Source organism: Fringilla coelebs (assembly GCF_963513975.1).
Source record: "Fringilla coelebs genome assembly, chromosome: 22".
NCBI lineage: Eukaryota > Metazoa > Chordata > Aves > Passeriformes > Fringillidae > Fringilla > Fringilla coelebs.
In genome coordinates this window covers 5,314,553-5,338,283 of record NC_140048.1, presented here as the reverse complement: position 1 = coordinate 5,338,283, position 23,731 = coordinate 5,314,553, and the positions used below count along the sequence as shown (strand labels likewise).

Sequence of the window (23,731 nt, the reverse complement as noted above, 5' to 3'; positions counted from 1 at the left end):
GTAAACATCAGATCTCTGGAAGCTCTCTGCCCGCTATTCCTTTCAGCAAATACTGAAATGCAAATAAGGCTTTCAAATTTTAAACTGCACAAATTTGTTTGCATCTCTCCCTTGTTTAGTGCACAAATACCACCCTGCATTACTAAGACTGACTACAAGTTCTGGAAGGAAAAGAATTTTTGAATGGGAAAAATGAGGTGGGGTGTGAGGCTTTAGGTAAGAGACCCCCTTAATAGAGACATCCTCAGAGAAGTGCTCCTACAGAAGCTCCATTTATACATGAGCTATCCACACTTTCAAAATCCAAGCTCTGCTCTGAATACAGTGGATACCACTAGATAAATTGCTCTTTCTGCAGAGCTTCCCTTGGAAATGCTTTGAGAGCAAGAAACAAACCTGTGCAGGAGAAAACGTTCCCAGAATAAAACAGCATATTTCTGCTTCCTTGTTTGGTAATACCATGTCTGCAGGACCAGCCTCTTCTTCTCTTGGCAGCTGTGCCAGGCCCATTGCTGCTGCAGTTCTCCCAGAGCACGCTTCCCTGTGAGAGAGCACACCTTCCTGAGCTCAGCCCAGTCACTGTTTCTCCATTGCAGAGTCCAGACAAGAGCAAAGAATACATCTCCTGCAAACACCAAAGGGGGCCAAACTTGCTAAGATTTCCTGTCCTCTCTTTAGCAGCTAAAGGGACTTTTCAATTCACCTTGTAGTTTTTTTGTCTGCAAGGCAGTCAGACTTTCTTTCAAATTTTCCCTGCAAGAGATCACAGATTACTTCCACTCTTATCTGCAAGGCGGTTTTCCATTAAAAATTGGGAGTTTTTCTTCCCTGGCACAGTGCAAGTACTTAGAGCATATGGAATTCCTTGAGGGATCAGGATTGTTAAGCCACCCCAAAAGACACACTCTGAGGAGACATGTTCAAACTTGGAATGCTGCATGAAAGTCCATTTAACTCCCCAGCTCCTAAAATACACTGCTTGAACACTCTTTTGTGCAGGTAGAAGTGTCAAAGGAGCATCTTCCCAAATATAAAGCATAACAAAATAGTAGGTCACATGTCCTACTGATAGCCAGAAGAATGCAGTGGCACATGCACCTCCTAACTCCTGGTATGTGCCTTTCCAATGTGCCTTTCCAGGGGAGCAGTGCACAGAATTACAGCCAAAAGTGTGACTTTCTCCATCCCAACTATTCCCAGAGCTGCTCTCTTCTACAGAGACAAGTGAGGCAGTGGGATGGGGTAACTCACTTTGCCAGCAGGAATGCCAATGCCACAGAGCATCAGCAGTCATTTGGTGAACGTGACACCTGAATCTCCGGTCAGCTTCCACTTTCTGGGCCAGCCTCCTTTTCCACAGGCTGAAAGCCATCTGGACACAATGAACTCCATGTTTTAGGGCTTCTGCTGCTTTTTGGTTCTTATTTTCCATGACCCAGTGGTGCCAGCTGAGAAAGGCTCTGAGAAGGACAAAGGTTGCTGCACTGACTGTAGGAATAACTCACAGAGATACACATCTTTGTAATGGAAAATTTAACAACAAACATACACAAGGAGAGCTTTGGAAACACATCTGATCTGTTAACATCCTTTCCCCATTAAACACCAGGAGAAATGATGGACAGGACAAGCTGTTCAGAGCAAGGTTTTTCTGTGCCAAGCCTGTTGTGCTCTTCAGCTTTGGAATCAGTAGAGAGCAAGGCCAGTTCAGTGGACAGGAAGTTACCAGGACTTGTTATCAGCAGAGCTGGGCTTGTTTTAATTTGTGAGGCATTCCATCAAATCTGAAATCACTGTGATCCTACATAGTAATTTTGAAGCTGGAAAAACCCCAAAATAATGGGCTGCAAAACTCCCACTGAAGACAAAATTAAATAGCTAGAGGAATAATTTTTTCCTTTTTTTAATTAAAGCAAGTGTAAAGCTTTCAAAACAGAGAGCTTTAGGAAACTTCTGGAAAGCATGATCCCTACCGAGACAGCCGAACGCGCCTGCAGTGCTGCTGGGCCTTCACTTGGTGTTGAGTTCGAGCTGACCAGACAATGAAGCACCTCTGCAGGCAGTATTGCTCTGCTTGCTGCCAGCAGCTCTTCACCTCCTTGTCAGAACTGCAGCCCTGTAATCCAGAAAGGCAAAAAAAAGGCCTTGAACTGCTGCTCTATCAGTTACTCCACACAGCTCAGCTGTCTCTGCTTGCCACTGTCACTTCTGTGACTGCCCAGCTCCATCTCTAACCCATCCACCCCACATGAACAGCCAGACATGAGGGTCTAACACATCCTTTTTAAATCCTTGACACCTGCCCTACTTCCACTCAGCTGACAGGGAAGAGTTACCCTGGGAATAGCCTCGATCTCCCAAATCTTCTGTTTGAGTGAGAACAAAATAGCACTGAGACCTTCCATATGCTGATATTGAAACTCAAAGGTCTTTGCTAAATTTGAATAGGCAGAAAACACTTGTATATTTACATTTTACACAACACTTTCTAGCCTTACCTCTTCCCATGCAGAGTAACTGGTGAGAGGCTGGGAATTATTATCTGGGCTCTGCAGCACTGAAGACTGGAACTGATTTCCCACAAACCAATTTCTTCTGCAAGACAAAAGTGTTGGGTGAGGAAGGAAAGAAAGAAGAAGATAAAGTCCCCTGGAAGGATGGTGTGACATGACATGAGGGATTATCCAGAAAGAAGGAATTCAGCCACTTCAAACAAGGGGTCACTCCTACCAGCATCCCAAAAAACCAGTCTCCAACTCACCCAGATCCAGGGAAGGAGCTCTGCAAGCACAGCTCAGCTGGCAGCTCTGTGCACTGGTGGAGTTGAAGGAAAGAACTGTGACATGACATATGTGTGACATCCTCAGCAGTCAGAGGGGAGGAGAAGCCATGCTGGCTGCTGTCACTAAGACTGCATTCCTGCAGGTATGAAGGGACATGCTGTGAGGTGAGTGTCCTCACAGTGGAAGAACCCAGCTAACAGCTCTGACCATGCCATTTACTCCTTTTTTTATCAAGGATTCAAGCAAATCCAAAATGCATCCAAAGGAATTGCAGGTTAGCCATGACACCTTCAGAGAGCAAACATGTAAGTGATGGGAAAGTTATTTCTATACTAATAATTTCCATACTGAATCCAGAAATACATGTATTTCTATATTGAGAAAAGGGGAAATGAGCATATGCACTGCCTCAGTGAGGAAGCTCTTTATATCTCATCCCTTCCACCTTGCAGCCACAAGCAGAAGCAACTGTACAAGGGAAACTCACTAGCTCAGCTTCCCACATCTCTAACTGATGAACCAGAAAAGGCACAGACAGCATTGACTTTACACCTTTAGATTTCATTTCAGCTTGAAGACCCCACAGATTCAGCACTAAATTTTAGGCACAGTTTGCTGATGACAATATCATGTTGAAGGAGAAATTTTCCCCTGAAAAATCCCAGCAATTTAACACCTCAGAGCAGTCTAGGTGTACCAAGACCTTCTCACCTTTTCCAATGAGCTTTGAGAGGTCAGAGTAGCTGGTGCACTGCTGTCAAAGCCAGATGATGTTGAGAGGTCCTCAGAAAACATCATGGCAAGAGGTTCCTCATAGACAGCTCTATCCAAGTGCTTAGAACTTTGTTCAATTGTCTTCAGCATGAGATACTTTTGGTGCCATAATTTCAGAGTTTTTCTGAGTTTACACTGCTCCAAAGTCTGAGAGAAAGAACTGAGACAGAAGATACTGAGACAGTAAAGTGAAAGAAGAACACCAGAGGGGGTGACTAGCACAGACATGATGGACAATAGACAATAAAAGGGCCTCTAGCAAAAGGTACAGAATATCAAGTGGACGCTACTAATGGGGGCAGGGCTCCAGGGCCTGGCTCTTCTGCACTCACTCAGCCTTGTGATGCTCACACAGCCTTGTCTTCCACAGCAGATATACTCTCTGCAGCTTCAGTTTTTGGCAGAAGTCATCAAAAGAATAGAGTGTTTTCTCCAGAAACTGTCTCTCTCCAGTCCATGATGTCTGACCTTGATGCCTCTTTGTCACAGCCTTGTCAGCTACGGAGCTCATAACTGCTCCTTAACCAGTTACATAAAGGAACAAGAGATTGTCTCAAGGCATTTCAACTCAGCCCAGCCCAACCCTCACATTGCTCCTTTTCAGCAAGGTTTAAGAGTTTATGTTTGGTTTATGATGCAGAGCAACAAACCTCCCTGTAGCTTCATTGACACACCCAGAACCAGTCCTCTGCCCACTGTGGTTTGTTCATACCCTGTATCACCTGAGCCCCTCTGTTTTCAGGCTCTTTTAGTGTACAAGAGGAGGAAGGAGCCTGAGCACCTCTAAAGCTCAGATTCTGCACAGACCCCAAACTGCTCACCATAATGCTGCCTCCATCGTAGGAGGAAGAGGTTCACCAGTGCCTGCTTATCACCTCCTCTGACCTGCAGCATCTCAACCCACTGCTGGAAGTGCTTCCTCAGTGATACTGCTCTGAGATGGGCCAGGTTGCACCTGTCAAGTGCCTTCTGCTCAACAGTCTCCTTCCATGTACTGAAGCACCTGAGAATACCAAAGGAAAATGTTGAAAAACACTTATACAAGCTTATGTGTATTCCTGAGACTAGGTTTAGTTCAGGAAAGACAGACACAAGCTGTCCCCTGAGCTTCTACTTGTTTATTTCAGTAAAAAGGCACTGTCATGCTTAGAGCACAGCAGCACCGTGGTTGCTCTGGGGTTTGGTCTTTCAGAACACCAAAAGTCAGGACAAAAAAGTTTTGGCAGGGCACAGGAGGCAAGTCATAACATCTCTGGCCACAGCAGTTCCTTTTTATGTTCCTACCCCTACCTTCATCTTTATTAACTCCTAAAACAAAAGGATAGATGGCTTTAAGATGGAACAATTATTACTGTCTGGGTTGGCTCTGTTATTCCATGGACTTCCACAGAGAACAGATTTTTCACATGAAAACCAGATCTCACCAACTCACCGGGAGACCAAGTTTCTTTGGATTTGAGTTGTCAGTGTTAGACTCTTTTTCATTTCCAAGCTTTGGGAATACCACATCCAGAAAATGTTTCGTAGCTTCTTCTTTTCCAGCAGAGCACAGGCTTCCAAAAGCCTGGCTTCCTCTTTGCTCAGCAGCTCCTTCTGCAGGCGCCACAGTCTGAAAGCTGCTGTGTCACAGGGCAGGAAGAGATTGACAGGAAGAGAAATAGCAGAACTTCAAACAACTTTGTGTCACACAGCAAACATTCCCTGGCTTAAATCCAAGCTGCCAGAGGAAGGACACTTAAGGAAGGCAGCTCACATTGCTGGAGCAACACATGCTGCAGCTGAACTCACACAAGGAATGAGGCAAAACTTGTATGACATGGTGAGTGGCCATCCTCCACCATCACACATACTGGTCCAGCTACTTTTGTCACCATTATATTTTCTAAAAAATCCCCTTGCCCAGGATTTTTCTCGTGGGAAGCTGAGAAGCCTCAGAGAAAAATGAAAACAATAATTATCTGATTTGCTTCTCCTGTGTTTTGCTCATGTGGAATGTGTTTGGACATTGTTTACCCACAGGTGATTGTTTCATTGGTTTCTGCTGTGAATTGTTTTGACTTAATGGCCAATCAGGGCCAAGCTGTGTCGGGACTCTGGAGAGAGTCACAAGTTTTCATTATTATTTTTTAACCTTCTGTCTGTATCCTTTCTGTATTCTTTAGTATAGTATTCTTTAATATAATATAGTATAATGAAATAATAAATTAGCCTTCTAAGAGCATGGAGTCAGATTCATCATTCCTTCATTGTCTGGGAACCCCACAAATACAATGTATTTGCAGGATCACATTCTGAAAGAGCTCAAAGCAACAACTGGACACAAAGCACAGAAACTGGTGAAACAGTGAACAGCTCCAAGCTGTTCCAAGGCTGTGGAATGTGTGCTCACCAGCCAGCCGCCTCATGTCTCTGATCGCTTCAACTCCCCAGCAGAACTCATCTCCTCTCTGCCTATGACGAAGCTGTGTCCACAGCTCTCCCTCCATCCTGAAAGAACCACAAACAGGCCTTAATATCCAGCTGTCCAAAGAGGCATTCACAGAACAGAATCCAGGGCTTTTCTCTCTCTTTTTGTCTTAAATTGTTCTTTTGTCTTCAGAATTAGAAGCCTCAACAAAAGGCTTTTATTTTGACACCTCTACTGCCAAACTACTGCTAGAGACTGTAGTATTGCCTCACTCCAAACTCACTTACCTCTGTATCACATATTCAGGTGATAGCTGAACCAAAGAATTAGTACAGGAGTATTTCTTTCAGACACTCAGACTGCAAACACTGGTGCACAGAAGCTCTGAAATAGGACTGTTTGGTTCTTAACATTAAACTGCTAATTCTTGCAGTGTTTATCCACAGCAATACATCCAAGGACACGGAAACAAGTCTGCCATCATTTGAGAAAGAAATTGCCCTGTGTTTGTAACCCTTCCTTTGTCCAAGATAACAGAAAGAGAATACTCTCTGCTTACCTATGAGCCTGCTCCACTTCCTTTGAGTATCCTGTTGCAAGCTGATGCTGAGCTGAGGTTGTCATAGTGGCTAATCTTCCTACTCCAAAAATCCCCGCTGATGAACGCTGGGTGTAGGAGTAAGGCTCAGGCTGCAGAGCTTTCTTCTGGCTCTGTTTTGCCATAGCTTCCTTCCACTGAAGGAGAAACCACATGATCAGAACAAACTGCAGACAGAGTATTGGTACCAGGGTCTACAACACAGAATTTCACACAGGGTACCCCTTCCTCCTCCCTATCCAAACAGGATTTGTGCCTTCTCTGACAGCACAGCAGAAAGTTCATGGCACCACTGTCCCCAGCCAGTGCTCACCCTCTGGAAGCTGGCAGCTAGCAGAGTTGAAGCATGTCTCTGCTGGGCCACCTCCAATTGTGTCCTCCTTTGGTGCACAACCCGCTGCAGAGCACCAAAGCCCTTCTGAAGCAGCTGGTGTCTGTAAAGCTGCGTGGCTGCCCTCTTCCAAAGGAGACGTCTCCTCCAGGTTTGGAAACACCTTGCTAGGATTTGTTTGTCACACAAGTGGCAGAAACTTAAAAATGAAAAGACAGAGGTGAGTTCCTGTTAACAGAAAGGAAAGTTAAACCAGCCAGGAGGTGGCAATCAGAGTTCAGCCATCAAGTTGTAAAGAAGTTATTTCAAATCATTCTCTCAAAAGAATGGAAAACATGCAATCTCACACCAAATGAAGGAATCACTGTTGCTAAACGGGTAAGCCTCATTCATGTCTTATCCACAAATTTGAATTCCATCTCATGGATAAGCCTAGCTCTTGATCTTCTCTAACTGTGCAGTGAGCACATCAGAATTTGCTGCATTGAAGAGTAGCACTGATGATTCCAACACTTCTTCATTTCTAGCAACAACCAAGGCTGAATTTAAAAGATAGCATTGAAAAGATACAGAAATTATATTTCAGGTCATGCTCCATTCTAAATGACAACCCTTAGAAAAGAAGTGGATGCAGCCCCTCAGCCAATCACAGCAGATTAATGTAGGCTAAGTCCTAAACCTAAATGTTCCTAGGGACATGGCTCCTTAGCCACTTTCCAGAAGTGCTCCTTGGTTAACTACCAGCACACTCATACTTAAACAGTCTTTTTACCTTTGCTCATTCACCTTCAATGACCAGAAGCTGTTCTCTGAGATCTGCAAACGGACAAGAGACAGTAATTCACAATTATTCACACTGCTCCACTCCACTGAAGAATTTGTCTTTGTGGCACACATCATTTTGGATGGAGACCAGAGCAGGACTGCCTCAAGATCACGTATTATGTGGGATGCCTTGGACACTGCTCCCACACCACTGCTCTGTGAATATTCTTATATACTTCAGATATAAAAAGGCACAAAAAGCCTGAAATCTCAGGGCCCTGCAACAATGTACAGAGCACAATCCAGTTTAATGCCTTCCCTTGGCATGCAGATCAGAGAATATAAACAGGTGTTTACATTGCCAAAACAACCAAGTTGACAAGCTGGTCTTTAGGAAGAAACACATGAGATGGAAAGATGCATATGCTGGGATGAAGAAGGACTGTAAGAGATGAGATTCTGGCTATTCAGTGACAAGAAAAAACTATAGGACAAGCATCCCCATCACTTGTACCTCAACTCTGCACCTCTAGCAAGTGGCAGAAACAAGCACAAGTAATACCTGTGAACAGAGATGCTTCACAGTGACCACACCCTCACCTCTCTGGGCACAGTTTTCTGTGTCTGGTTCCCTTCTTCACAGCACCATAGTTCTTTGGCATTCCTTTCTACAGAACATTCTTCAGACTGCTCAAGATTGCCATCAGCTTCCAAATTCCACCGGCTGCTTTGGTAGGAGTATTTGTTTCTCCTTCCTTCTCTGCTCATGTTCACACAATCTACATCAGATTGTTCATTAAAACCTTCTTCAACTGGTGTACCCAAAGGATTGGACTGGCTGTTGCCCACAGCAGCTGTTCTTCTGGCTGCTCCTGATCTGGAGTGACATACCTCTTCTGATTCTTTGCTGCACTTAACATGAGAGTTGTTGACTTCTACAGATTTAACACTAAGCTGCTGGCCTAGTCTAAACTCTTTATCTCCAGGATGAGAAGTGATGCTCACACAGACTTCTGTAGGAGTCCCACTCATGGCTACATAAACATTCCTCTGAGGCCCCCCCAGATCTGTCTCCAGTAACACCTGCAGACCCTCTGGATCCAGACTGGCTGAAAGGTTTTTCTTCCAAGACTCAGCCCATGGAGACCCCCCACTAGATGCCTGTTCTCCTTTAACAACCTTTCCAGGAGAATTACTTTTCCTGTGAACATAAAGACTACCAGTTTCCAGAGACGGCTTTACCAGGGACCGGCATCTGAAGAAAGGGGAGCAACTGAAGGAGGAATCTGTTTCTGTACTCACTAGCCTGCCCGAGCCCACTCCAGAAGCAAGGGTTTGTGGTTGGATGCCACCTGAAATTTTGGTTCTCCATGTGTTAGAGCCAATGTATCTGTATCTGTAAGAGCCAGAGAGAGGTTCAGCAGGACTGAAATCTCTTGCCACTGCACTAAGGCTCCAATCTTTAGCAAATGGGACATTCCATTTCAATCTTGCCTGAGCAGCACTGGTTTTTACTGCAGCTAGCTGTTCTCCCATGGTCAGGATACTGGGACCTAAATCATCAGGAGCAAAGCATGAATGGCCAATGACTGGAGAAGACTCAGACTCCAGAGGGAGGGAACCCCGTATCCCCATCAAAGCACTTTCTTGCTCAAGCCTCTGGACTGAACAGTACAAGCTAGCAGAAATCTGTGAGGATTGCAAAAGAGACTGAAAAGACTCCAGATTAGATGGATCAAGATTCCCCAGGGTCAGGGCTGAACTGTGACAAGTGTTCACACTTTCACTCGAGCTCCTTAAAGAAGTACCCAACACTAATTCATGCCTAAGAGGGGAATCTGCAGCATGAGATGACAAACATGCATTGTCCAGTAAAGGGCTCACAGGATTCATACAAGAAGCAGCAGAAGGCTGATGCTGTTGGCTTTCCACCAGATAGTCACAATTCTTGTTCCTTCTTTCTGAATAGTGATGGTGAACAATGGGTATGGAGCAGCTACCAGCTGTCTTGGCTTCCTGATGGTGTTGTTGAGGAAAGTCAATGCTCTCACTCCTTCTCCCTTCCAAAACACAAGCCTCAAGGTGAAAGTGCCTCTGGGGGAGATACACAGCAGGGAGGACTGACAAAGCAAGATGGGGACTCTATGAACTACACATTTACAGCTGTGCTGCTGCAGCCTGGAGCACAGATTATTCTGCTGCAGCAAGCAGGAACTGGAGAACTGGCTGGCAGTGTCCAGGAAGGGCTGAGAAGGGCAGGAGAGATTAGTCTGTCTTCAGACTGGGATCCCTTCCCATCTGACAGAGGTGTGGTACACAGCGAGCCCTGTGCTGCTGTCTCTGGGCTTACACTGAATGCTGCAGCCTCAGGCCAGGAATGAGAAATGTCTACTCGACTTCTAGTGCCCAAATACAGATTGAAATTCAGGTTCTTCTGAATGTTTCTTTGCTCTGAAGAAAAACAAGAAGAAATATAAACAAAGGAATGTGAGTATTTCCTATCTCATCTTGCCTAGTTTGCCAAAGCCTTTGGGTACTTTCCTTGTGAATTTCTTGTTTCTGATCCATCAGCCTCAGTCCTGAAAGTGTTATGGACACTACTGTCGTCCTGTTTTTCAGCAGACAGTCATATCTGGCAGAGCAGGAATGAATGAAAAGGACAGATTTCAGTTCTCCACAAAAAACCTGGAAAACAAAGACTTCCAGCATTATACACCAGCAGCCTCAGAAGGAGTCTGTTGCTAGCAAGGCTGAATTATCCCAAGTTCAAGGCTACAGAGACTTATTTCTTTTTGTCTTCACTAAAGGATGAAACCATGTTTACATATTCATAAAATCCACACTGTCCCCTAATCTAGAAGATTTACAGCACAGCTGGGAGACCTACTGTGCAGTCTAGCCACTAAGTCTGATGGTTATACATATAACATTCATGCTGAAAATGGATTCTTAAGTTGCTGCTAACAGGCAAGTGCAATTTGAGAGGACTGTGGTTCCATTCCCTCAGATTTTAAAAGCAGGTTGTCAATCACTGTCATTCTAACCACCATTCTTTTCCACCTCTCTTTTAAAAATGAAAATGGTATTGCACAGAGACACACACATCTCTATCATCTTAAAGCCCCCTAGTCAATCTGAGAAGAGACAGCAACGAAATCAATGCCCTTTGTCTTTTTCAAACACACTCTAATCCCAGAAAGCCTCCTGCCAAATTGCACTGTTTCTAAGCTGTGTTTATCTCATTCTCTTCTAAGAGAACATTTGAGGCTCAGTAGTTCCTGTTTGTAACAGCTCATTTTTCCCTCTCACATGCAAACTCTTTCAGTAATCACCACAATCTGGGGAGCAAACACAGTTTCTAAAGCAGCAGGAGACAGTCAGGCCGTGCTGCAATTATCCCTGGGAACTGCTGTTACTGCCTTTCATACATCACCGAGGGTGCCATGAACGGAAAGATCCCATTATTTCTTCCAGACCAGTTGAAGTTGGCAACTACAGAGTGAACAGACAAAGCACAGCTGCCTTCCTTAGGGTGCCTATCACTGCATGAAGTATAACCACAAAATGCAGTGGACTGGTGTTCCATGGAAGCACTCCTTGCATCCCAGAAATATCCAATCGACAAGCGATGTATCACAAAAGGGTGTTACAAAGGATTTAAATAGCAAAAGGACATGAACCCACCACGTTTTTCAGTGTTATTTTGCTCTGTGAACACCCAAAACCTGGCTCTGGAGTACCTTATGCTCAAGAATCTGGACATCATCTATTTTCTTGATAATAATCTATTTTCTTGATAACTTGTGATTTTTTTAGCTCTCCATTTCAATTCTTTGTGCTAGGTACCAGGTTCTCAACACATCACCGTGGTTATTTCAGATGGTGTCCTTCATCTCACTCATTCCTAATTTCAGTGTCATTGAAATCTGGAAGAAATGGTATCCAAAATCACGTTTGTCTGCCTTCTGAAATTGCTACACAGATCTTTAACGTAACAACTTTTAAGCAGTAGGGTTAATCTCAGTCACCCAAGATCTTACAAAGATCTTTTTTAAAACTTCTTCTGAGGCCAAAAGATACTCAAGGCAAACTGCACATTTTATGAACTGCAAAATCCATGACCAATGGATTTTATATTGGTTTTTATTATTCTAACTAAAACATTTAATGCATGCTTACTGTATACACACTTTGCAGCAACACACTAACACATTAAAACCTGAAACAAATTCAATTAAGCAAATAAAAATGGAGATGATCAAGTTATTTCTGTTGTTATATGTATAAAGAAATAAATAGCACAGTTAATGAAAAGTAAATCAAGCTCTTTCAAGCAACTACCATTTCAGCAATACGATAACAACGCCAGACCCATAATAAACACATTTCAGCTGCACACACAGCGCTTATTCCCGATGCCTGCGGATCAAGACTGATCCATTTCACATTCCAAATAGTGGCAGTGATGACTCCGAGATCACACTCGAGCTGCCTTAGAAAGCAGGTTTTTTCTAAACAATGCTCATTGTTACAAACCAAACCACCCATGGCTGCCGTCGCACGATGCCCGTGAGATCAACAGGCACAGCCAGGTGCTCTCCCCTCCGCAGCGCTGCCATCCGAGCGCCCAGCACGCAGCAGAGGGAACGAGGATCTCCTCACCCACGGCCGAGGCTCCGCTCAGCAACCCCGATGGCTCCACTTACCCACTCCGAGAGGCACCGGCTGCGGTGCTGGGCCCCGGGGACCGACCGCACCGAGCGGCTGAGGCGGCACCTCCTTCGCGGCCACAGCCACCCTCGGCCCCCTCAGCGCCCGCTCCAGCTGCGGCTCCATAAGCAGCTTATCCCCCCTGATTAGGTCGGTGACCGGGGCTACAGATGGCCGGGGAAAGCCGCTCTGGGCCATGGCTAATTAAAGCCATGGAGAGGGGGGCTCAGAGCCGTGCCTGTCCCGGGCAGTGCCTCAGGACAGCCGCCCCGTCCTCCTCCCCAAGCGGAACCCGAACCGCGGCGCTGAGGGAGGCACCTGCCCTGGGCGGGTTAGGCTGAATGCTGGGAGCTGCTCACCACCAAACCGGCGGGCACAGCGGGAGCCGAGGATTTAAAAAAACAAAGCAAAACCAGCCGAATGGAGCATCGCAGCTGTGTGGGTGAGGAGAGCTCACTGAGACCCCACGAGAGGCCCAGCGTGAAGGCAGCAAGGCCGTGCTCCGGCACAGCAGCCCCGTGAGTCCCCTCACGCCCTCCTGAACCAGACACACTCTTCCTCCTCAGCCGGGAGAGGGGTCTGGTTTCATCATCACCTCTGATTTACTGCCCAAAATAGTTATCCTTGAGGCACTTCAAGATCAGTGTTACTAGTGCTACATTCTTGGAGCTCCTAAATATACCAATTTTCCACAGAAAAACGCATGGTAGGTCAGTTATATGGGTATTTACAATGTAAAACATCTGGGAAGGCCTCCCTAGATATAACTGACTGTGTCAACATCCAAACCTCACAGCATTAAAAGCATGATTTTCAGTCTTTGGTCCATGGATTTAAGTAAAAAAAAACCCTGAGCATTTAAATGTCTTATTCAGGGCTCTGTGCTGTCACTGTACAGTTCTAAAAAGCTGAAAAAACCCATTCACATAAAGGCTCTGGAACTCCACAAGCCCCAGCAACTTCTGCTTACTCTTCCCTTCTTTGCCATCTAATCACGTGAACAGACCAATTCCTAGTCTTGTGCCCTTATATGTAAAGCCTGTAAAAACAATGTAGTCTTGTTCCCTATTATATGTAAAGCCTGTAAAAACAATGTAGTCTTGTTCCCTATTATATGTAAAGCCTGTAAAAACAACGTACAACACTTGTATGGCATTTACCATGTGCTTGGTTCAGGTACACTGAACTCAGGTTCAATGCCGTGCTTGTGCAGCAGAGGAGCAGAAGCATCTGCTTACGTTTGAAGTGATTGAAGTTGGGAGAAAACTGCTTGGTTTTAAAAATACAAATGGCATGTTTCTGGAGGTTAGAGCAAAGTCAACAGGGGTCTTGGTTGCTGAAGAATCAACACAGCAGAAATGCAGTTGTAAAATAACAGATATAAACTTTGACAATGAACTTGGTTCAGAAAAATACCTGTCTTCCTAGCACTAGAATTCTGCCAAAGGTAACATACTCATTTTCTTCTGTAAATGAATCCTGTTGAAATGTGGTTGTTTGCGTGCTTCTGGGGTTTTGTTTGTTTGGTTTTCTTTTTTTTATAATCTTACCTGAAAGCCACAGCAGGACAGATTTATCATGCATAATAACAGTCTATAATTTGCCACACCCAATGGAACTCACATCTAAAGCGTAAAGAAGTCCATCATTCCTCAATCCCCATTTTACTAGCCCATCTTCTCACCCACAAAATTATATGCAGTATCTTCTACTCCTCAGAGTGAAGCTTAGGCTAAAAGCCATCAAAGCCCTGTAGATCTTCCCCCATAACGACCCTCCCAGACTGCCTGGCTACAGTCCCAAGCCCTCAGGAAAAGCTACATTTTCAAATGAGACATAAGCAACCAGTGTAACTTTTTCTAACACAGAAAAACTGTGTTCATTTTATAGTTTTCTTAGAAAAATGTAACATTTCAAGTTCTGTTAAGACAAGCATATGAAGGCAAAAGGATATTTCAAGGCACAAAAGATCCGTAATCTACATTCAACAGTCATCTTAAGTATCCTGAAGGACATTCAATTTGCATAAAAGCATCAGTTAATAAAACCCAATAGCAGATACTGGGAGCACAAGGAGTTAAATAATGCCATCAAAAACAGCTCTTGGGAACTCCCAGGTGTTTCCTGGAAATAAAGCTGCATAAAATCAGGCTATACTGTATTGCTTTAGGGCAGTCCATAAGCCTTTTAAAGACTGCTTGTCCAGGAGTACTTTGAGTGGTTCTCTTATAAAGAAGAGGAAGCACAATGGAAGACTGGAAGACTGCAGAAGGTGCATCCAGTCACACGTACAGAGGAGGGATTTAGAGGGAGGGAAGAAAGGAGAGGACTGGGATTACACAGTGCTTAAGGTGACACCTCCAAGATCTTCTGGACTTACTGCAGAACCCATCTGCCTAACCTTCAGGTAGGCAAAAGAAATATCAGATCTTCTTTTATTTTCCCAGTAGCAGGTGCTGCTCAGTGGGAAGAGTGGCAGGCTTGGCTGGGCAAGGGTGGTATCTGTGCTGGCTGCAGGGTGCCTCAGTATGGTGGCTGGGCTGCCTTGCTTGAGGAAGGCCACTGTGGAGGAGCATCTGGCTGATCAATGGGCTCATAGGTGCTGCTGTCCCGGCCTGCACTGGTGACACCTGAATGGAGATGGAAGAGAACAAGCTCGGCACAAAGGCAAAAGCACAAGAACTGAATGCTCTAGAAGAAACTAACAGCACAGGAGCACACATTTTACCAGCTCCCCCAGCACCTGTGGTCTGTGATCCTCACTAACCAGGAGGTAAGAAAAGTCATCCTTCCAACATGGCTGTTCTTTCTTTGAGAACAGCTCTCTTAGCAGCCACATGGCTGTGTGGAAAGCAAAACCCACAATACCCCATAGCAGCACAACAGGGGTTCCTGTAACTGTATTTCAGCAAGATGAAGTGTATGAGAACTCAGGGAAAAATGAACAAACAGAGCCAGAAGCTGCAGGAACTGTGGCTAGCTGACAGCATAGATTTAAAGGAATGATACATCCATGAACCACTCTTCCCAACAATGCAGCTATGCCTCGAGTGTGGTACCAAATCTGAGTCCAACGGTGCTCCTAACTGCACCATGAACAATTTGTCTGTGCAAAATCATGTTATTGTCCAGGGCATGAGCAGGGAAAGAGGAAGCAGAGAATATCCATGGACACCTCTTTGTCTATGGTCCAGGCTTTAGCCATGGGGAGAAGGCAACCTGAATCACAGACAGCCATCAGACTATGAGGGATTTGTTCTAAGCAGCAAGGATGCTCCCAGGCAACAAAGAGGGACTTAGTGTAGAAGGAAAACAAGACAGAAAAGGCCAGGAAAATTTCAGCACTGGTGGGTTCAAAAGAAAATGCCAGATAGCAGGAAAATAAGAGAAAATTTGTCAAGCACATTCATCAAAAAGCAACACACAGTAGTGAAAATCTTTTAAGAAAGACAGTTCAGGAGAGGATATGAAACTACAAAGTGTCTTAATTCCCACCTGTGCCTGAGAGGAGACTCTCAGTTTGGCATAGTGTGGTTGAAAAGAAGCGCTGCCAAATTCCAAGCAAAGAGATGAACTCCTCAATGGTACCAATACTTTCTATATTGAATCCCAATGACAAGCAGAGTGAGCAGCTAATAAAAACTGACACAAAAAAGGCACTGCAGGTGACTCACATGCCTCCTGACCCAGGAGGCATAAGAGATATCCATCTGGATTTTCACAAGTAGCTGGCAGAGATGACATCCACACTCTACTAGCAGAGAGGTGCAAATACCACACAGTGCCCTAAGCCATGGTTTCTTTCCATGGCCTCTCCTCCCCTGCAGGTTTCCACCTCTTTGCACAGGAGTGCGATCTTTGCTACCACCCAAGCAGAATAAGAGACAGCTTTCAGGCACTGTAATGCAGGTACACCATCTTTTGTGCTGCACAGCCTTCTCAGGATAACAAGCAGAACTGTGACAGGCTGCAGGTTTTGCCAGCATGAATTCAAACAACAATCCCTGGCAGCTGTCCAGGCATGAGCTAGTAAAGCTGACCAAGACCCAGAACATCTATCCACAGCCCATCGTCTCTGGCAAATCTTCCACATTATCATTTTCAAATACAACCAGGGGAAAAATTAAATGTCTCCAAGCTAACTCCCATCAGTAAACATTAGTCCCATTTTCCATGTGAGGAACAAAGTCCAAAGCAATCAAGGTAAATAGGACGTGTGAGGCCCACATGGAGTTAGAAATCCAGCTTTATTTCCCTCTTGTTCATAATCCAGCCAGAGGAAATACTGCCTCTACTTTCCCCCAGAAGGAAAAAAAAGGATTGACAAAGAAAGGACACCCAAAAGTTTCCAATAAATGCAGCAGGAGAAAGAGAGGAAAAGCCTCTCAATACCATTGTGGGCAAAATGGTGTTGAGGTGTCAAAAAGTCAAAAACTTCAGTTCTGCAAGGAGAGAGAGGAAGAATATAAATTTAAGGCCAAAGACACACCAGAACAACAAAATGGGATAACAAACATGAGCAAGACAGAGCGAGCAGCCGGTCTGCCTGGAATGGAGGGCAGAATCCAGTTGCACAGAGCCCAGGCTGAAGGGTCCAAAGTGCAAGGCAGTCCTGAGGAGGTGGCCACACTGAGATGGAAGCAGAAAAAGCATCCTACCTATGTTCAAGGTGTACTCTCCTCCACGCTCCCGATACATCCGATACACCAAGTAGCAGGACAGGGGTTTGAGGAGGAGGCTGAAGATGGCCATGCCTATACTGAAACGCTTCGCATCACTGAGGAGGTTGTGGGAAGGGTAGAAGATAGAGATGTGAATGATGTCTGTGAGGACTGTGAGCAGCAGGCCAGTCAAGAACTGGAAACAAGGACAGAGAATGGGACATGAGCAGAACAAGGGTTTAACCACTGAGAGTAACAGCCAGTATCTGTTTCCTGCAAGATCTGTGTTGCACAATCATCTTTCACCCCAGTATAACACAGCACTCTTGGTACTGCCCCAGGCAGACAGATACTCCTAGATGAATGATCTTGTATTTCATGCCTTTTCCTGTCTGATATCTTCTCATAATATATTCTAGAATTGTTTATTTTGGTTTGCCAATCTATTAAACATTTAGAAAAGGGTTTTACAGAGCCACTTCAACTGAAGCATATTAAACACTTTGAGTCCTCATCTGGCATTACAAGTCACAAGAGCAGGTTGTAAAAAAAAAGGAAGAATCAAGTATGTCTCATCTCTGAGAAGAAAAATAATTGATAGTGAATGCTTTTCACCATTGTTTACAGAGTTCATAGATTTATATGGTCTCTTAAAAAAAAAAAAACCAAAAAACCAAACCCACCCAAACAGGGAGCTTCTGTATTGGGAACAGCTGAAAATCATCACTATCTCAAAGACTTTGCCCTCCACCCTCTTCCTGAGCAGCTTGGGGGAGACCAGTACTCTAACACTCACCATCGTTATGGCATCAAGGGAATCTCGCTGCACAATGGCCCAGATCCCCACTGCAAGGACACTGAAATTTCCCCAGGCATAGGAGAGTGGCAACATGTAATTCATGCATCCCCTGCCAAATGAGACAAAAAAAAAAAATCCAGCTCACATTCACAATAAGCCTGCAACAGTTTGGTTTCATCCCTGTTCCCATGCAAACACCTCACTCTTAGATTTAGGATTTTCTTGCAAACAGGCACAAACAGGGAGTGCTGATTCCCAGGGAACATCCCACTCCTAGTTTGAAGGAATACCCTCTTCTCCCCCAGGCCAGACACTAATCACTCACCACACTGTGAGCAGCCAATGTACCAGAATGATAGCCTATGAAAAAAAAACAACACACAGGAACACAGGTTAGCATGTTGGGAGAACTCTGGGAGGATCAACATGAAATGGCAACATCTTGTTCCCAAGGGATGGGTGGAAGAGTGGCTTGGCCCCATGAACCAGTGCAGAAAGATGGTGAAGCAACTGGGACAGTGAAGACAAAGCTATTTTCCTCCACATCTGTTGCTGAGTATGTCCTGTGGTGCTACACTGTAGTCATTCACTCTTCTTGTCATCTCTGTCAACATCTGATTCAGCTAAATGGGTTATTAATTTTGGAACTCCAGAAGAGAAAGCCAGGCAATCTGATGAACGCTGTGCTAGCACAGTTTATACATGACCAATCTGGCATCCCATCACCAAAAAGCCCATAGATAGCCATGCCTACAGCTCCCAGAATTTCCCTCCAGTCCTCAGCAAATCCTTCTTTTACCTCCTTCCAGTCTGTTCAGAGCAGTGGTCCAATATCACTGCAGTATTAACAGACCTGAAGGCTTCTTCCCGGACTCTGTGAACCTGATCCTGCCAGAGCACACAGCTCTTTTCACTCCCAGTGAAGCCACTAGGTCCAATTGCCAACAGTGCCCTGAGTAGCAGTAAGATAATGCTGTCACAAATTCTGTACTTTGCAAGTGTCCTTAATGATCCTGGTCCTTGTGCTTAATGGGATAAATCCAAGAAGAAAGGATCGTACAGTAATAAGTGATACAAGGATTCTCTTCACCACCACTTGCCATTTTTGTAACCAAGGAAACATAGTCTACATTTTTATTCAGAGAGCATATGGGAACAAAAATGTATCACTTTTTTCTACATCTATAGCCTGCTGGTCACTCCAACAAAGGGAGATCACTCGTATTTGCTCTCTAAACATTTGTGAAAGCAAGAATATGGAAGACAGGCTCTACTTCCAGCCTCACTAAAGAAAGGCTGAAGCCTGGACATATCAGAGGATCCATGGGATACAGGTGCACTTTCATTTTTTCCCAGCTGTGAGAAATGCTTCAAATTGGCATTTCTGCTGACCTTGGTATTAAAAAAACCAAACCTACATTACCAAAACCCCTCTGAAGCATACTCCCCCCACCCCCACCAAAGGAAAAAAAAAAGAAAATTGGGAAATGAGTACACAGCAAAAGCCTAAGTTACTCAGTGGACACAGGAAAGCTGTATGCAGATAGGTGCTTTAAAGCATTAAGACACACAAAAAAATTAAGATCTACTGACACCCTGCTAGATTCCCTGACTTAAAACATCTCTCTATGCTCTAACTTAAAACAAAACTAGTTGCTGGAGAGGAGAGTGAGGCTGTGACAGAAGTGAAGCACAGTCAGGAAAGCACGGGGTGGCCCTGCTGCTGTGGCTCACACTGCTCTGCCAGGACACTACAATGCAAATGACTTCCTGCTCTTCCTTCATGCACTGCCCCGTCACAGCTGCTGAGCACTCACCAGACTTTGCTGTAACTTCCAACACCACTTACACAGATTTTTACTAATTAATTTTCTTTAATTGTTCACGAAAGCTTACACAATGCTTCACCACCCCTCATGCTTCCCCTTCTCCCAAATTGTACTACAGACACACTGGAAAAACTGCTAATCAGTAAAATACAAGATGTTCCTGGATAAGAATAGAGACGTGCAAATAGCATTTACTCAAGAGACTATCACAACATCAGGAAAATTCTTAATTAGGTAGTATTTAATTGCATGTTACATACCCTCAAGACCCCTCAAGGCTCACCAGTTAACATAATTAGGCAGGGTGGGTTTTTTTAAAGCTGTCTAGATCAATACTGCAGTTACTAAATTATGAAATATGTTTAGTAATTAGCATAAAGTCAGGTAAACTAGGGCTGATACTATGAATGACTGCTGAAATAAAACCAAGATATTCCCTTTTTAGTTATTAGTCCAATTTAGCTGACAGTTCTTCAGCACACTATGGAATTGGCTGCTTTAACACAGAAAATATAGTGTTAATGAAAAACTACAAGTTACTATGTGAGATGAGTTAATTTGCAGGGAGTCTCCTGATAAGACAGCATAAGAATTTAAAATGTTTCCATCTATCCAAGGACTTAAGTCTGTAGCTAAGACAGACATACATTTCTTCTTTTGAGAAAATAACTCCAAAGTTATTGATGAACCAGTGGTGAGAGCAGAAAATAAGAAAGGTGGGTCCTTTGTCTCCATCTCTTCTGGGAAAAAGGATGGCTATGTAATTAAAAGCACCCCATTGGAAACTGGGGAGAGCTAAGGAGAATTCCTACCTCCTTTGCAAATCCCAGCATGCGATGGAACTAATTGCCAAGCATAAAAAGAGCCCAGGTCTGCCAGGGTCTCATTAGATGGGAAACTCTTTGGAATAGGAACTCCTTTAAACATGCTTTAGCACAGAGCTTAGCACACGACTGAATTTTGACTAAGTTAAAAATGAAAATAATTACAATTATTTTCTTGTTGTATCTAAATTTCTATTTTCAAGTGAGCTCACCTACTCTATGAGTGACATTCACCTGAGAACACACAAAACCAAAATATGAATCTGAGTGGCCACCTGTGAGGATGCTCCTCATTATTATAACAGAGTGAAAATAATGAGGGTGCTAAAGCAGTGGGACAGGCTATCTAATGGGGCTGACATGCCTCTGTTCTTATTTTAAAACTCAGCTGATTTTTGAGTTGAGCTATTTGATCTAACTTTGCCGTTTGCCTTGCTTTGAGTAGGAGGTTTAATCACATGGCATACAGACATCTCTACTATTCCTTGATTCTGTGACTTAGCATTTAAAAATGCCTAAGCACAAAATGTGTGTTTCCAGGCACATGAATTGTAGGGCATTGTCCAGGCTTGATCAAAGTCAAACGTTGTATTTTGAGGCTCTGCATGATTATTTCAGTAATCACAGGTGTCAAGCTGTCATGGCAAAAGTATGGCCGTGCTGCTTCCCCCATGAGCATGGCTGTTAGAACTGAGCCAGTGGATCCTGTTCAATGAGCATGTTCCCCACCCACTCCAGGCAAAGCCTGCTACCTTAATTTTATAGCTCTGCAAGTAGCTTAGAGCTACCCCAAGGCTAAGATACTGCTACATTCTGGCACAAACACAGCTCAGTCATGCAGCTTTCTTGGAACGACTTCTATCACAAGGCTCATCTTTATAATCTCACAGAACCAGTAAGCAGATCATGCCAATGAATAGTAGCAGTGTGAGATATTTCCAGGCCCCTTCTGAGTAAGAATCTTCCCCACTTTTGTGGTATTTTACAGGAAGTCAGGCCCTAACTCAGGAACAAAATGAACTGTAGGTACAAGTATTAACTCCCAATTCCTGTCTTTGCAGCTCAGAGCAGAAGTGGCAGACTTGACAACAAGGAATTTTTATGCTGAAAACAGCTTGCCCAGGAAAAACTCACACTAATCTAGCAAGAGATTGGGAATGGTTGTCTGAAACAAGGAAGAAAGGTAACATTTTAGTTTTGTTGTCTTTGTGACTCATTCATTGAAAAGTCAGTGTTTTTCAGCTCCCCTATCTCCATTTCCCATGCTAGAACATGTATTTTGTGTTGGCAAACTTTTTGATTAAATGTCCTTAGTTTTCACTGTTGTTTCAGCATGGAAAAAAAATAATCAAACCAAGTTAAAAAACAAAGCAGAAGGCGAGAACTTTTAATCTTCCTAGTGCCCTTGGAATCACACAGTAGTCCAAACTTGTCAGAGCAAAGTATCAGCTAGTTTCCAGTATGTAATATAATCCACAAGCTGGGCCTTGAAAAATCCATTTGCCTACTTGCCTCTAATGAGGGAAGTTGCTTTTCTTGGTGAACAAGTAAGAGGGGTATTCATCATTATATGAACACCAATCTTTCTTTAACACAGCCACATGAAAGCTGTCCTGTACAAAGCTGAATTAATAATGGTAGCTGAGATAATACTTTTCTCCCATCCAACCCATAGGCAGTCTGGTCCAAGGCTCAGAGTTTAACAAATCAGCAAAAAAAAGCCCTGATGTGATCTGTGATGCTCTCAGTCTCTGGGCAAAGCTTTAACCAAAGAAAGAACCTGAACCATGCTGTATTAAATGAAATCACAAAATAGTGAAACTGGGAAAGGACACAAACACCTAGAAATCTCAGGGCTTTGAAAATGTGAAAGACAAAAAAAGGAGAGGAAAATGTCACATGTCTGTAGCACAGAAGACATCAGAATCAAACTTCAACATCAAAAGCAAACAAAGTGTGATTTTAACATCCACTGGCCAGAAGCAAGGAAGTACTTCTTCCAAAAGTGAAAATTGTGACATTACTGGTTAAGTCTCTTATATCTCCTTTCTGTGGTTATCAGATATTCACTGAAATTTCCAAAGTGTCCACAAGTGGAGCCTGCCCTACCCAGCAGAGAAGCAATTGCAGTTATGTATCAGATGATAAGCCTCATGTAAGTGGGCTTATTTTTCTAAGATACTTTGCCTGACAAGCAAAAGCTTTGTCTCCTCAGGATCTTGTGCAGTGTTTATTTTGGCTTAGCTCTGGTCAGCTGATCTAGAAACCTCCATGGACACTAGTTAATAGCCAGCTGTTGTCTCTGCCCAGTCCTTGGCCACTTTAGCAATATCCTTCAAGTAGGGGCAAACTTTGGAGTCATCACCTGGTGGGTTTAACAAAGAATCATAGAATACACTGAGTTGGAAGGGACCCATCAGGATCACCAACTCCAGCCCCTGTACAGGACATTTAAGAATTCCAGCCTGTGCTTAAGAAGGTTGTCCAAATGCTCCTTGAACTCGGGCTTGATGCTGTGACCACTGCCCTGGGGAGCCTGTTCAATGCCCGATCACCCTCTGGGGAAAACGTTCCCCTGACAGCCAACCTAAACCTCCCCCCGACTCGGATTCATGGCGTTCAGAACTTCTGCAGCCTTTGCCCATGTGACAAGAAAAAGCAGAAACTTCAGTTTTTCCTCCTCAGAGGGCTCGGCAGCTCCGAGCAGGGCCTCAGCCAGGATGTGGAGGAGGCACACGGCCGGAGAACGTGCCAGAGGAGAAGGGTACAGGGAGGGCCGATCCGAGCGCCCGGGGGCAGCTCAGCCCGCCGCAGCAGCCCCCAGCCGCCCTCCCGCTCCCCCGGCCCCGCTCCCGAGCCCCGGGGCAGGGGAAGCCCCTACCTTGAGGCTGACGGCCGGCAGCTCCATGGCAGCAGCCCCGGGACCGCCGGCAGGGCCGGGCGAGGGGACGGCGAGGGGCGGGGGGAGCCGGGACACCGCCCCCGGCCCCGCCCGGCCCGGCCACGGCGGGCGGCGCCCGGCAGTTCTGGGGAAGCGCTGGGGTATGGAATAGGCGTGGAACCCTCGACGAGGGGAGGGAATGATGCGCCTGACTCCATCTTATCTGAAGGCTAATTAATGACTTTATTATACTATATTATTCTATACTATATACATTACATCTAAACTGAATCTGCCAAGCACTCAGCTCTGCACAGAACTGCTCTGAATCTCGTGACTGTCACCCGACAGTCCCGACACACACACACA

General features: G+C 44.7%; 1 protein-coding gene and 1 long non-coding RNA gene across 2 annotated transcripts; both read right to left on the bottom strand.

The window, feature by feature from the left end:
* Nucleotides 1-1,299: 1,299 nt before the first annotated feature.
* LOC311162080 lies at nucleotides 1,300-2,566 on the bottom strand. Its single transcript, XR_014616682.1, has 3 exons — nucleotides 2,499-2,566; nucleotides 1,974-2,116; nucleotides 1,300-1,460 (listed from the first exon to the last, which is right to left on the bottom strand). It is a non-coding gene; the product is annotated as an uncharacterized lncRNA (long non-coding RNA).
* Nucleotides 2,567-14,229: 11,663 nt separating this feature from the next.
* On the bottom strand, nucleotides 14,230-23,423 carry AGTRAP (angiotensin II receptor associated protein). The gene is made up of 5 exons (XM_084220069.1): nucleotides 23,363-23,423; nucleotides 18,154-18,188; nucleotides 17,826-17,937; nucleotides 17,027-17,225; nucleotides 14,230-14,998 (listed from the first exon to the last, which is right to left on the bottom strand). Exons 1-5 carry the CDS (start codon nucleotides 23,387-23,389, stop codon nucleotides 14,892-14,894), a joined length of 480 nt encoding a protein of 159 aa, XP_084076195.1. The 5' UTR covers nucleotides 23,390-23,423; the 3' UTR covers nucleotides 14,230-14,891.
* Nucleotides 23,424-23,731: the final 308 nt, after the last annotated feature.